At 51.3% G+C, this 11,931-nt stretch overlaps 1 protein-coding gene across 4 annotated transcripts in view; it reads right to left on the minus strand.

Annotated features, from left to right (window-relative positions):
- Window positions 1-1,175, minus strand: part of LOC101942751 (transmembrane protein 255A) — a 54,105-nt gene extending 52,930 nt beyond the window's left edge. For 2 of the 4 annotated variants that reach the window (XM_008169029.4, XM_065579170.1), the window contains exon 1: window positions 936-1,174. In XM_008169029.4, coding sequence (XP_008167251.1) covers window positions 936-993 — 58 coding nt within the window. In that variant the 5' untranslated portion in view covers window positions 994-1,174. Of the gene's footprint in view, window positions 1-935 lie in introns of all 4 variants that reach the window. The other 2 variants (XM_042851087.2, XM_008169028.4) reach the window with 2 other exon arrangements.
- Window positions 1,176-11,931: the final 10,756 nt, after the last annotated feature.

Below are 11,931 nucleotides of genomic sequence, written 5' to 3' on the forward strand. Positions count from 1 at the left end.
AAGGCTGAAAAACACATTAGCTTCGTGCTCCCCCATCGAATTAGGGAGACAAGGGGGAAAGTTCTTGGAGAGAGGCTATGAATTCTGCAACATTCCCTGAAATGCTGCTCCAATTGCAAACGGGAAGCTACTTAATCATACAGTGTTTGTTGTAAACCTGCATTGTCGTGTGTTAGACACCATATTTAGCTGAAAATGGATTTCAGAGTCATGCTTGAGCATCAAATGATTAAACTTCCGCTTACAAATGAGCAGATTTAAAAACAACCCTATGTAGGCGCTACCAATGGGCAGGAGGGATGGCAGGTAAGCACCAGCGTAAACAGAAGCCATGGCTTGCAAAAAGCTTTGCAAAATGTGGCCCGGAACAAGAAGTTTAGAGGCATCACCGAGGCAGGCCAGCCTTTTCACTTGGAGAAAAAGAGGAGTGGAACCACTCGCTGCCTGCTCGTGCTGTCACTTGCGTGTCTGTGCCAGGGGCAGGAGGCTTGGGCCCCGCTGCATTGGTGTGTGCACAGAAGTGTCAATGAAATGCCAGCCACCAACGGAACGGCTCCCATCCGGATCGCACCGCAAGGCGCGGTAACTCCGCTGCCGGCCAGCGATTTGCACCGCGGAGCAGGAGCAGCAGGCCCCGCGGCTCTCTCTCGGCATCAATTCAAGCCGATTCGCTTGCCGGAGCGGGGCCTTGCAGGTGGAAACGGGGGGCCGCTGCGGGGAGCTGAGCGAGCCGCCTTTCCCCCCGGCTGCCCTCAGACCTGCCAGCTTCCCCCAAGGCGCCCGGGGAGGGGGCCGAGCAAGAGGGCGCCGCCTGCCTGGCCAGGGGACCCGCCAGCCGGCCCTGGGGCAGGGGGAGCGGGGCTGGACGTGCCCGCCCCGGGGCAGGCGGCTGCCTGCAATCCCGCCTCACCCGAGCCCGGCCCGGCTGCACTTACCCGCGGAGTCAGGCAGGGGGACGGCGCTGGAGCGCTGCTGAGTCAGGGACTGGCGCATGGTGCCGGCTGCGGCGCTGCCAGCCGGGCCCCGGGGGCGAGCGAGCGCCTAGAAGGCAGGAGCGCGGCGCCTCCTCCCCGGCCGTCTGCGCCCAGCAGCGGCCGCGTCCCCCAGCGCAGCCCGCCTGGCCATGCCCGGGCCAGCTGCTCTGGAGGCGGCCGCCGGCGCCTGCGCAAGGCTTCCCCTGCCCAGCTCGGCGGGGATCCCGCTCCCCACCGCAGGAGGAGCCCCGGGGGGTGCCAGCCCCGTGTCCCCCCCCCCCCCCCCATGGGCCAGCAGCAGCCGCGGGCTTCAGACCGGCTGGGCGAGTGCGGGAGAAGGGGGCAGCCGGAGAACCATTAACAAGCCCAATAACAGCAATGGCTAGTTCAGTGCAGTGCCACCTTGCAGCGATGCCCAGTGGCCTCTGCACGGAGCCCGGCCCGGATCCCATCCCGTTAGCGGGGACAGGTTGTTTCCAAAGAGTTCTTCCATTTGCAGGTCATCCCTGCACGGTTCAGTCCTGCGGATCCCCAAAGCGCTGGGGTGTTCAGTGCTGGCTCCAGCCAGCGCTGCAGATGGGTCAGTGGCAAAGTTAGCCTCCAGGGCTGGGTTCTGATGCCGCAGCTCACACCCATGTGGTTTAGGGGTATTGAAGAGAGCTGAGTTTTTTTTAAACTAATTGCAGAGATGAGCCAAAAATTGTGGCATTCAACTCCCAATACTTTCTTCCCCAAAGTTCAGGGTACTTGCCCTGTTCCCCACGGTTGGTGTTTTTCTACATGTCTGAGCTCCTGGAGTCATGTGTTTAGGTGAGACTCTGAGCTTTTATTAAAAAATGAGTTGAGTTTCTAACCCCCAAGGCTGCAGAGAAAAGCTTGAAAGTGGGGGCCCAAAAAGCTCAAAATCCAGAAGGCAAATAAAGAGAACTTCAACTTTATTGTTCAAAATCTTGGGGGGGAGGGGCTGACTCATTATTTTTGCATCCTTGGGGTTGGTAACACTGTTTGGATCCAGAGTTTTTCATTTGGATCCCATCCTGAACCTCTAGAATTTAAACTGGACTAGGACAGCTTTAAAGAGAAGAGGAAACATTCAGATTTAGCATATTAAACTGGTTCTATGTAAAACTTGGCTGTTTCCTTTAGCGAGGGCTGGTGCAAAGTCTACCCAGGTTCCATCCACTTGTGATTACACCCACCAAATTCCACTCTGAGTATCATTTTCAGACAAATCCCAAATCTCAAAGCAAATCTTTCTCTAAATCCAAGGCTTCTGCTGGTTTTGTGTCAAAACCACGCAAGGAATCACTGGTGTCAATGTAAAACCATACATTGTCCCAGTCTGGCTTGAAAGGTTGGGGAGCTTCCGCAAAGCTGCTAGCAAACCTGGTCTGAGCTTCATATTCATACATAAGACACAAAACCAATCATGTTTTATAGGATTTGTGTTTTATCTTGATTGTTTCTCACAGCTGTGTAGTAAAATAATGCTATCTGAACTGCTGAGTGTTCACTAGGTTTCTCGGTCTTCCCCCCTATCAATTTATTTCACACCAATGGCCCATATGCCCACCTTGCAAATATTATCTTCATTTTCTGCTGGTTGTAGAGGCCAATCTTGTAAATCCTCTCACTAATGCATTCTTACAGGATCTGGCCCTTAGGTCCTAACCCTGTAAATGAACTATATGCAGGCAGACTCCATTGAAAGTCAAAGCAAACACTCTCTCTGAGTCCAATGGGATAGATCAGGCCTGGAGACACAAGGAATAATATCCCTACGTCTCTGAGAACTTACCCCTGTAGATTGGGCAGTTGGGGACGTGGCTCATTATCTGCTAAAAATACAAAGTTTATTTATTTTAAAAAAAAAGCATGGATTGCACCTTTGTTTGAATAGCTTTCTAAAATGGCAGATTATTATTGATATTATAGTAGCATCTAAAGGCCAGGATCTCAGTGTGCTAGGCACTGTGCAAACATATAACAAAGACAGTACCTTCCCCAAGAGCTTACAAACTAAGGCTAGGTCTATACTACCCGCCTGAGTCGGCGGGTAGAAATCGACCTCTCAGGGATCGATTTATCGCGTCCCGTTGGGACGCGACAATCGATCCCCGAATCGGCGCTCTTACTCCACCAGCGGAGGTGGTAGTAAGCGCCGCCGACAGAAAGCCGCAGAAGTCGATTTTGCCGCCGTCCTCACAACGGGGTAAGTCGGCTGCGATACGTCGAATTCAGCTACGCTATTCACGTAGCTGAATTTGCGTATCTTAAATCGACTCCCCCCTGTAGTGTAGATGTAGCCTCAGTGGGAGACCATAGACAATGCAGGGATACAACAAACAGACAAGGAGAGCATGAGGAGACAATGGAACACTGGTCAGCTGGAAAAACAGTGCTCAGCAAACCAGCTGCCTACCCATTGTCCAGCTTTTTGTAGGCATCAAGGCAGAAAGGAGTTTAAGGACTTGAAAGAGGACAATGTGGCTATGAGGATGTTTAGGGAGAGCTCCTCCCCTGCATAAGGAGCGGCAGGAGAGAAGGGTGAGGATGTTTGTTGGAAAATTTAATAATTGGGCAATCAAGACTTTGCAGAACAAAGGGGGAGGCCAATGACTCAATGGTGTAGCAAAGGGGCCAAGTCTGATTGAGTTGTATGTGTGTAAGGTAGGCTGACTCATGGATCTGGTGTGGGAAAATCCTGATATTCAGACAAAATACATTGCCACTTTTAACAAACATTCTTCCCAACTACTCACAGCAAAGACCCATACATGCTGAACTTCATACCTCAGACTGCTCGTCTAGTCCATGAGGCCCTGCCCCTGCTTCCCTCTTCCCACTCCTTCCTCGCACCCATTCTAACCCCTTCCCCAAAGTCCCTGCCCCAACTCTGCCCCTATTCCAACCCCATCCCCAAATCCCAGCCCCGCCTCCTCCCCTGAGTGCGCCATGTCCCCGCTCCTCCCCCCTCCCTCCTGGAAAGTCCTAAGCGCTGCCAAACAGCTGTTTGGCGGGGGGAGCACTGGGAGGTAGGCGGAGGAGCAGGGATGCGGTGCGCTCGGGGTACACGGGGAGGGGAGCTTAGCTGCCAGTGGAGGCGGTGCCTATGGTGGGCCGTAGCAAATAACTTGGCCCGTGGGCCTCGTGTTTGAGACCCCTGCATTAGACCATCCTCCCATAGCTTTAGCACAGGAGAAAGCTGCACTTAGCCTCCAAAGCATCATTTCTTGTTTTATCCCAACAGTGATTGTTTTGTAATGGCGCCAAAGCCTCATGAAATGGGAGACCTGTTTAAAGTCTTGGCTGCACAAACAGCATGCTGTTAGGAGGTAGCTAAAAGCTGAATGAGCCTGTGCTGTTTTTTGGTGGCTGCTGTCGTGGAAAGAATCACCCACGCATTGATTTTGGTTCACAGACTCAGAACCTGAGGCCTTTATTGCAATATGTACCAAACGCGTTTGGGGTGCAGTTCGAGAACTGACACCCCTAGGACCGCTCGCAGGCGGCTTTTATTTCATTAAACCGCAAGCAAAGTACAAACAATACGTCATGAGTTAAGAAATTGGGGTTGGGGGCAGTCCCCCCTTCCCGGCACCTTCCTTACTATTTGCCGAGAATTGGGTGCTTTATTTGGGTACAGGGGCGCTTGGTGGTTTTCCCCCAGGGGTGGTACTTGGCACCAGTTTGGGTACATTTCTCGGCAAGGTACATATTATTTTCCGGGGTTTTACGGTTAAGGGGGTTACCAGGGGACGCCTAAAGAAGATCTATGATTGGCTAATTTTGCAGATAGCTGGAATTGGAAAGTTTGCAGATAGCTGCAACTGCAAGAGTGATCAGCTCGTTGCAAAAGCAATTTCTTAATGTAAGCTGATATTCTGTTTTCATAAACAAGTGGTTATTATTATATTTCATAAACTTGCGGTTATTATATTGCTAAAGCAGTTTCTATTGTAGCCTTTAGCATTGTTCTTTGTTTTTTCTCCCCCCTCCTCTGGCCATTGCCCTTGACCAAGTTTGGCAGAGAACTGTGTTGTTCGGTCTTGCTCAGGCCTGGGCCTGTACTGCTTTGTGTAAGGGTAGTCAGCATAACAGATCTCTGTTGGAGGGTTTATTTCGGGGCCTTCAGATTTAAAGCTTTGGCTATTAAAAAGAAGGCCCTCCCCGTTCTATTTCCCCACACTGCTATTCTGTGCTCCAAATTCTGAGCAAATCAAGTACCTCACCCTCATGATAGCAAAGAAAATTGGCAAGAAGCAAACCAAGCAGGGATAGCTGCCTGAGTTTGCTACCAGCCTGAAACAATAGCTCTTGGACGTGTAAACAGCCCCATTCAAATCAATGGGGTGTTGACTCTGACGCTTGATGGTAATTTTAATGGCAACATCTATTTTACTGCTGATCAAAACATACAAGAAAGGAGAGAGAGGATGATCAGCTAGTGACACTCAGAGCTGCAAGAAAGGAGATGGATGCTCATTATATGAAGATCTGTGCAATCTACCATGAGTGGCATCTCAGTTGGGTGAGGTTTGGTTTGTGGGCGGGGCTTGGAAGAGACCCACTGCTTTTTCCCCCAGTTCTGCCCCTGCCGGTCTGCATGTATGAATTAGGGATTTGAATGTGCTGATGCACACCGTTACCCAGTTTTCACATACAAGCATGGAGCTGTTAGCTATGGACGGATGGGATCTGTGCATGCAGTGGAGTTGTATCCACTTTGACCTGAAAGGGCCACCTATTCGAGTGCGCGAGCTGGTCAGACTGCGTGCCAATTCCATCCCAGCCTTCTCTGCTGAGACAGCCAACAAAGGGGCAATTGGGCTAATGGTTTCTGAGCCAGGCATCTGCTTCGTAACACCTGAACTGAGTTTCTTAAAATAATTTTCAGAGGGTAACAACTTTCAGTCATTACTGACCTGGGCTGGGCTCAAACCATTAACTTTAAGGCTCTGATCCTGACTGTACTGAGAACTGCATGCACCTGAGCCTATGTGGATTCTCATTTGCTGCAGTGAGACTCCACGGAGGCACAGGGGTCTGCTCACACAGTGCTCCATGCAGGATCGGGGCCATTGCCTTAAAGACGAATGGCTCACCTCCCATTGCCAGTTCACATGCCGAGGACAAGCAAAGCTTTGTGCATCCAGTCTCACTTGTGAAGCTCTAAAATGGCTTTCCTTGCCAAGCTGTGCTGTAAGTTCACTTCTAAAGCCCGTTGAGTTTTGTGCGAGCACAGACAGGGCTGTTCTCTTGGCTGACGAGGGAGCTGGAAGACTGCATCTCGAACAGCGGAATTCCTAGGATTGGACATTGTGGGTACATCAGGGATTGTTTAGAGAAGTAATAAAAACAAACATCTCAACAAAAGGCAATCAGAATGTGAGGAACCTGCCAAAACACCCCTAGCCATACTGCTGAGATCAAGGCTAAACTTCTAACATGTGCCTTTCTAACCCCCAAGCCTAAAAAATCTGATTTACATCACCCGCCCACCTCCCTTGTGGCAATGTGGCAAGCAGTCTCATTGAAATTGACAAATTTGCTAACCCCACTCAGTTCCTTCCCTCTCCCCCCCATGTTTCTAATGAGCTGCAGCACCCATAAAAACCTCTGTCATGATCGGTGATTCTAGTCTGTGATGAGGATTGCTAGTGTGAGATGTAACATGCTGGGTAAATCACATCAGGCCTGGGATGATTTTGAAATCTTGTCTTGTTTGGTTCCGTGCCAGTTGTTACATGGGGCAAACTTCATGTTTCATCTTTTAGGATTCCAGTTTCACATCTCTTTAAACTCTTCTGCAGGTTTATGGGTTTGCCTGACCACAGGGCATGCAGGGCAAAGGAAGAGGAGGAGAGAGGCTGAGAATTTGGGAGGGGGTGTTTGGGGAGAGGAGAGACACAGGAGACTTGGAGGGAGGAAAGAGAGAAGGGAGGCATTTGGGGAAGGAAAGCTGAAGATTTGGAGGAAGGAAGACGAGATGAGGGTGTGGTGAGAAGTGGGTGACAGTGCAGCAGTATGGGGCAGGAGAAAGGAGAGGTGGAGGGATTGGGCAGAAAAAAACAGGAGGAGGAGGTTTGGGAGACAAGGAGGAGAGCTTGTGAGAGAAAGAGGAGAGTGAAGGAATTGTGGTGAGATCAGGGTGAGGGAAGGAAGTGATCTGGGAGAAAAGAAAGAGGGGGCTTTGGAGAGGGAGGGGCTTTTGGGGCATGTGACAATGCGGTTCTGGCGGAACCCAACTGAGAGTGCCAACTCAGGACAAATTGCTCAAATAGGGCAGTTACAGCCCAAGGCTGGGTTTTTTTCCACCTCTAAGGCAAACCAAACCAGCCAGACTAAGAGGACTCCAGTCTCACCCCACTGGCTAACTGCAAGTCTCACAAGCAATCTCCTTAGACACTCCAGTTTCCCAGTATTACCACCAGTACCACTCGTTATGGGGACAAATGGTTATGAAAACCAATACCCCAGTAAAAGAAAAAGGTTCTCCTGATCCCAAAGGACCAAGCCCCAGACCCAGGTCAATATACAAATCAGATCTTGCCCACAAATCACGCTGTTGCCAATCCTTTAGAATCTAAAATCTAAAGGTTTATTCATAAAAGGAAAAAGATAGAGATGAGAGTTAGGATTGGTTAAATGGAATCAATTACATACAGTAATGGCAAAGTTCTTGGTTCAGGCTTGCAGCAGCGATGGAATAAACTGCAGGTTCAAATCAAATCTCTGGAATACATCCCCCGCTGGGATGGGTCCTCAGTCCTTTGTTCAAAGCTTCAGCTTGTAGCAAAGTTCCTCCAGAGGTAAGAAGCAGGATTGAAGACAAGATGGAGATGAGGCATCCGCCTTATATAGTCTTTTCCAGGTGTAAGAACACCTCTTTGTTCTTACTGTGGAAAATTACAGCAAAATGGAGTCTGGAGTCACATGGGCCAGTCCCTGCATACTTTGCTGAGTTACAAGGCGTATCTGCCTTCTCTCAATGGGTCCATTGTATAGCTGATGGTCCTTAATGGGCCATCAAGCAGGCTAGGCAGAGCTAACACCAGTTTGTCTGGGATGTCACCCAGCAGCATAGCATAAGTTTGCCATACAGACAGTATAGAGCCAATATTCATAACTTCAACTACAAAAGTGATACACACATATATACAGCATAATCATAACCAGTAAACCATAACCTTGTCTTAGACACCCCATTTGACCCCCTTTATACAAGATTTGGGTGCCACTACAGGACCTTGGTTGCAACAATGATCTATATGGTCCCAGATTATATCAATAACGTCACAGGGCAGGACAGAGGGCTATGGGTGGGAAGGGAGGAGAAGGGATGATAGGCGATAGGCTGGGGGATGAATAGGGAGAGGGGCGAGTGCCAGGGCTGGAGGATGGGTAGGGCAGATGGGGAAGAAGGGCAGTGAGAGGATTTGGGGAGAAAGGGAAAGTGAGCAGATTTTTGGGGTGAGGAAGAGGACAGAATGAGGGGAACAATGGAGGGGTTTGTGGGGAAGGAGGAAAGAGAGCCTTGGAGACTAAAAGCACCAGCCAAATCTGCTTCTAGCAAAGCCTAGGGGTGCACAGGAGGGGATCTGCTTACAGACTTCCCTGGAGCCAGGGCTGGCTTTAGGAAGTGCGGGGCCCAATTTGAACATTTTAGGCGGGGCCCCGACAGGGATGACTAAAAAAAAAAAACACGTAAAAAACGCCCTTTTATTTCTTCCATGTATTATTTACTTTCCATAACTATATAAATAAAATAAAAATTGTATATTACATACATTGCTAGCTGGAGGCAGGGCAGGGGCTGACTGGAGATAGGGTCTGCCTGGAGGCAGGGCAAGGGGTGTGGGGCTGGCTGCGGGCAGGGCAGGGGGTGCGGCGCTGGAGGCAGGGCAGGGGGTGCAGCAGGGGCTGGCTGCAGGCAGGGGGTGCAGGGCTGGCTGCAGGCAGGGGCTGGCTGGGGCAGGGGGTGCGGGGCTGGAGGCAGGGCAGGGGGTGCAGCAGGGGCCGGCTGCAGGTAGGGGGTGCGGGGCTGGTGCGGGCAGGGGGTGCAGCAGGGGCTGGCTGCAGGCAGGGGGTGCGGGGCTGGCTGGAGACAGGGGCTGGCTGCAGACAGGGGGTGCAGGGCTGGTGCGGGCAAGGGGTGCAGCAGGGGCTGGCTGCAGGCAGGGGCTGGCTGGAGACAGGCTGGTGGGGGCAGGGGGTGCGGGGCTGGAGGCAGGGCAGGGGGTGCAGCAGGGGCTGGCTGCAGGCAGCGGCTGGCTGGAGACGGGCTGGTGGGGGCAGGGGGTGCGGGGCTGGAGGCAGGGCAGGGGGTGCAGCAGGGGCTGGCTGCAGGTAGGGCAGGGGCCCCCCTGCTTCTACCACCTTGGCCCTTTAAATAGCTGCCGGAGCCCTGGGGAAGCAGTGGGGCTCTCGCGGCTATTTAGAGGACCGAGGCAGCAGAGGTAGCTGGAGCCCCGGGGGAGGTACAGTGCGTGTGGGAGGGGAGCACAGAGAGTCCCGGAGAGGTGGGGCCAGGCTGGAAAAGCAAGTGACAGAAACTGGAGGGTGCAGAGAATCTTCATTCCCCAGATCCCCCCATGGGCTCTTTGGAGCAGCAGGGTCTGGAAGTGCACGTGCTTTAAAAGGCACAGAAAGTGCCAGGAACTGTGATCAACTTGGGGGGCCGGACAGCTTGGCCAGAGATACACCCCCTAGTGAATTTCTGGATGTGACCACTGCCTCTCCATCCAGAAATGACATCCCCAACTGCCTCTTCTCAGAAATGAGGCATTTCTTAGGACTGAAAACAAAAACCCTTAGCAAATATTGAACACTTTCCACTGCTGGGTAATGGTCACCTGGGGCTGAGATGCAGTCACCTCTGGGGTGGAACAGCTGAGGAACAGCAGCACAGCAACACTACATGGGGATGGCTCACCCAGCGCTGAGATGCAGCTGTCTCTTGGGTGGTTTCTTCAGATAACGTGATCTTATGAATGGGTCCTTTTGTCTTTGGAACTCACTGCCACATGAGCCCTGCTATGTATCCTGGAGCTCTTTACTGAGGCTTTTTACTCCTGTTTGATGGTCTCCTGTCTGGTATTTCCTAGGTTTTGGTTCTTTAGATTAAGGGTGAACCACTCAATAAGACTCATAGACGTTAAGGTCAGAAGGTCATCTAGTCTGACCTCCTGTACATTGAAGGCCACAGAACCTCACCACCCACTGCTGTAATAGACCCCGAACCTCTGGCTGAGTTACTGAAGTCCTCCAGTCGTGGTTTAAAGACTTCAAGTTACAGAGAATCCACCATTGACACTAGTTTAAACCTGCAAGTGACCTGTGCTGCGTGCTGCAGAGGAAGGCGACCCCTCCCCTCAGGTCTCTGCCAATCTGACCTGGGGGAAATTCCTTCCTAGTCCCAAATATGGCGATCAGTTAGACCCTGAGCTTGTGGGGGAGACCCAGCAGCCAGACACTTGAGAAAGAATTCTCTGTAGTAACTCAGAGCCCTCCCCATCTAGTGTCCCATCACCGCCTGTTGGAGATTTTTGCAGCTAGCAGTTACAGATCGGCTACATGCCATGGTGGGCAGTCTCGTCATCCCATCCCCTCCATAAACTTATCAAGCTCGGTCTTGAAGCCAGTTAGGTTTTTTGCCCTCACTGCTCCTCTTAGAAGGCTGTTCCAGAACAAATTAACTTCTGCCTGAGTCTGTAGTGGGCCTCACACAACAGCTATCGGGGTGTGGGGGGGGTGATCTGGCCTCAGTCCACCTCAATGTGGTGCTAACTCTGAACCCTACTAATGGCAAGCCACTTCTCAACACCCCACATCTTCACTTTGGATCTCAGGCTGGGAGGCAGGAAGGCAGTGATCAGACAATGAAAAGTTACACAGCCAGCTGTGAATGCTGTTGGGTTTTCTCAGAGTGCATCACGGCCGTGACACCCTCCACTCTGCATTGGGTTTGTTTCCTGTCTGACGCAGGTGGAAATCGAAAGAAACATGGGAATGGCTCTTTCTGGGAAAGAAAAGATTTAGCAGATTTTATCTGCTGTCTAGGCATGCAGCCAGCATGAAGCCACTCAAAAAGCACTGAGTTGCAGCTGATGCTGGGGTGGGACAGGTGGGTAACAGCTGCAGAGTCGCACTGAAGTTCTCAGTGGGGACCTTGCTGTCACCAAAGGCTGTTCCAGGGGAGCATCTCCTTTGGGCTTTTACTGCCATTGGCCATGATACACGGACACTCTGGAACCCTGTATCCCTCAGTTGCACACAGTATTCACCACTGTGATACAATTATGAGATGTTTTGTATTATGCATGCCTTGTGAGGTGGGATGTAAAATGTCTGGATCTGTTGAACATTAATAACCTGTTGGATGGGATGTGCTGTCATTGTATGGGAAGTTATGCTTTCTGTGCGTTTCTGAAATATGTTGTGAGGTTGGGAGATGCCCACAGCCAGCTTTACAGTAGAAACAAAGGAGGGCCAGAAAGGTGTTGATGGCCCATCAGGAAGAATCCACTCTCTGAGAGACTCCTTGGAGAGGGCACTTAGTCAGTAGGGTACTGCCTGACCAATGGGCTTGCCTGACCCCCATAACACAGCAACGATCTTTCTAGCAACTGAAAGAGAGTATAAAAGAGGGACAGAGACATCATAGAATATCAGGGTTGGAAGAGACCTCAGGAGGTCATTTAGTCCAACCCCCTGCTCGAAGCAGGACCAATCCCCAACTAAATCATCCCAGCCAGGGCTTTGTCAGGCCTGACCTTAAAAACCTCTAAGGATGGAGATTCCACCACCGCCCTAGGGAACCCATTCCAGTGCTTCACCACCCTCCTAGTGAAATAGTGTTTCCTAATATCCGAGCCTGGACTCTGTGACTGCATTAGTCGCCAACAGTGGAGTGTGGCAGGAGAGGACACAGAACATGTCTACAAATAACTTTTTC

Source organism: Chrysemys picta, unplaced genomic scaffold, assembly GCF_011386835.1.
Source record: "Chrysemys picta bellii isolate R12L10 unplaced genomic scaffold, ASM1138683v2 scaf133, whole genome shotgun sequence".
Classification (NCBI taxonomy): domain Eukaryota; kingdom Metazoa; phylum Chordata; order Testudines; family Emydidae; genus Chrysemys; species Chrysemys picta.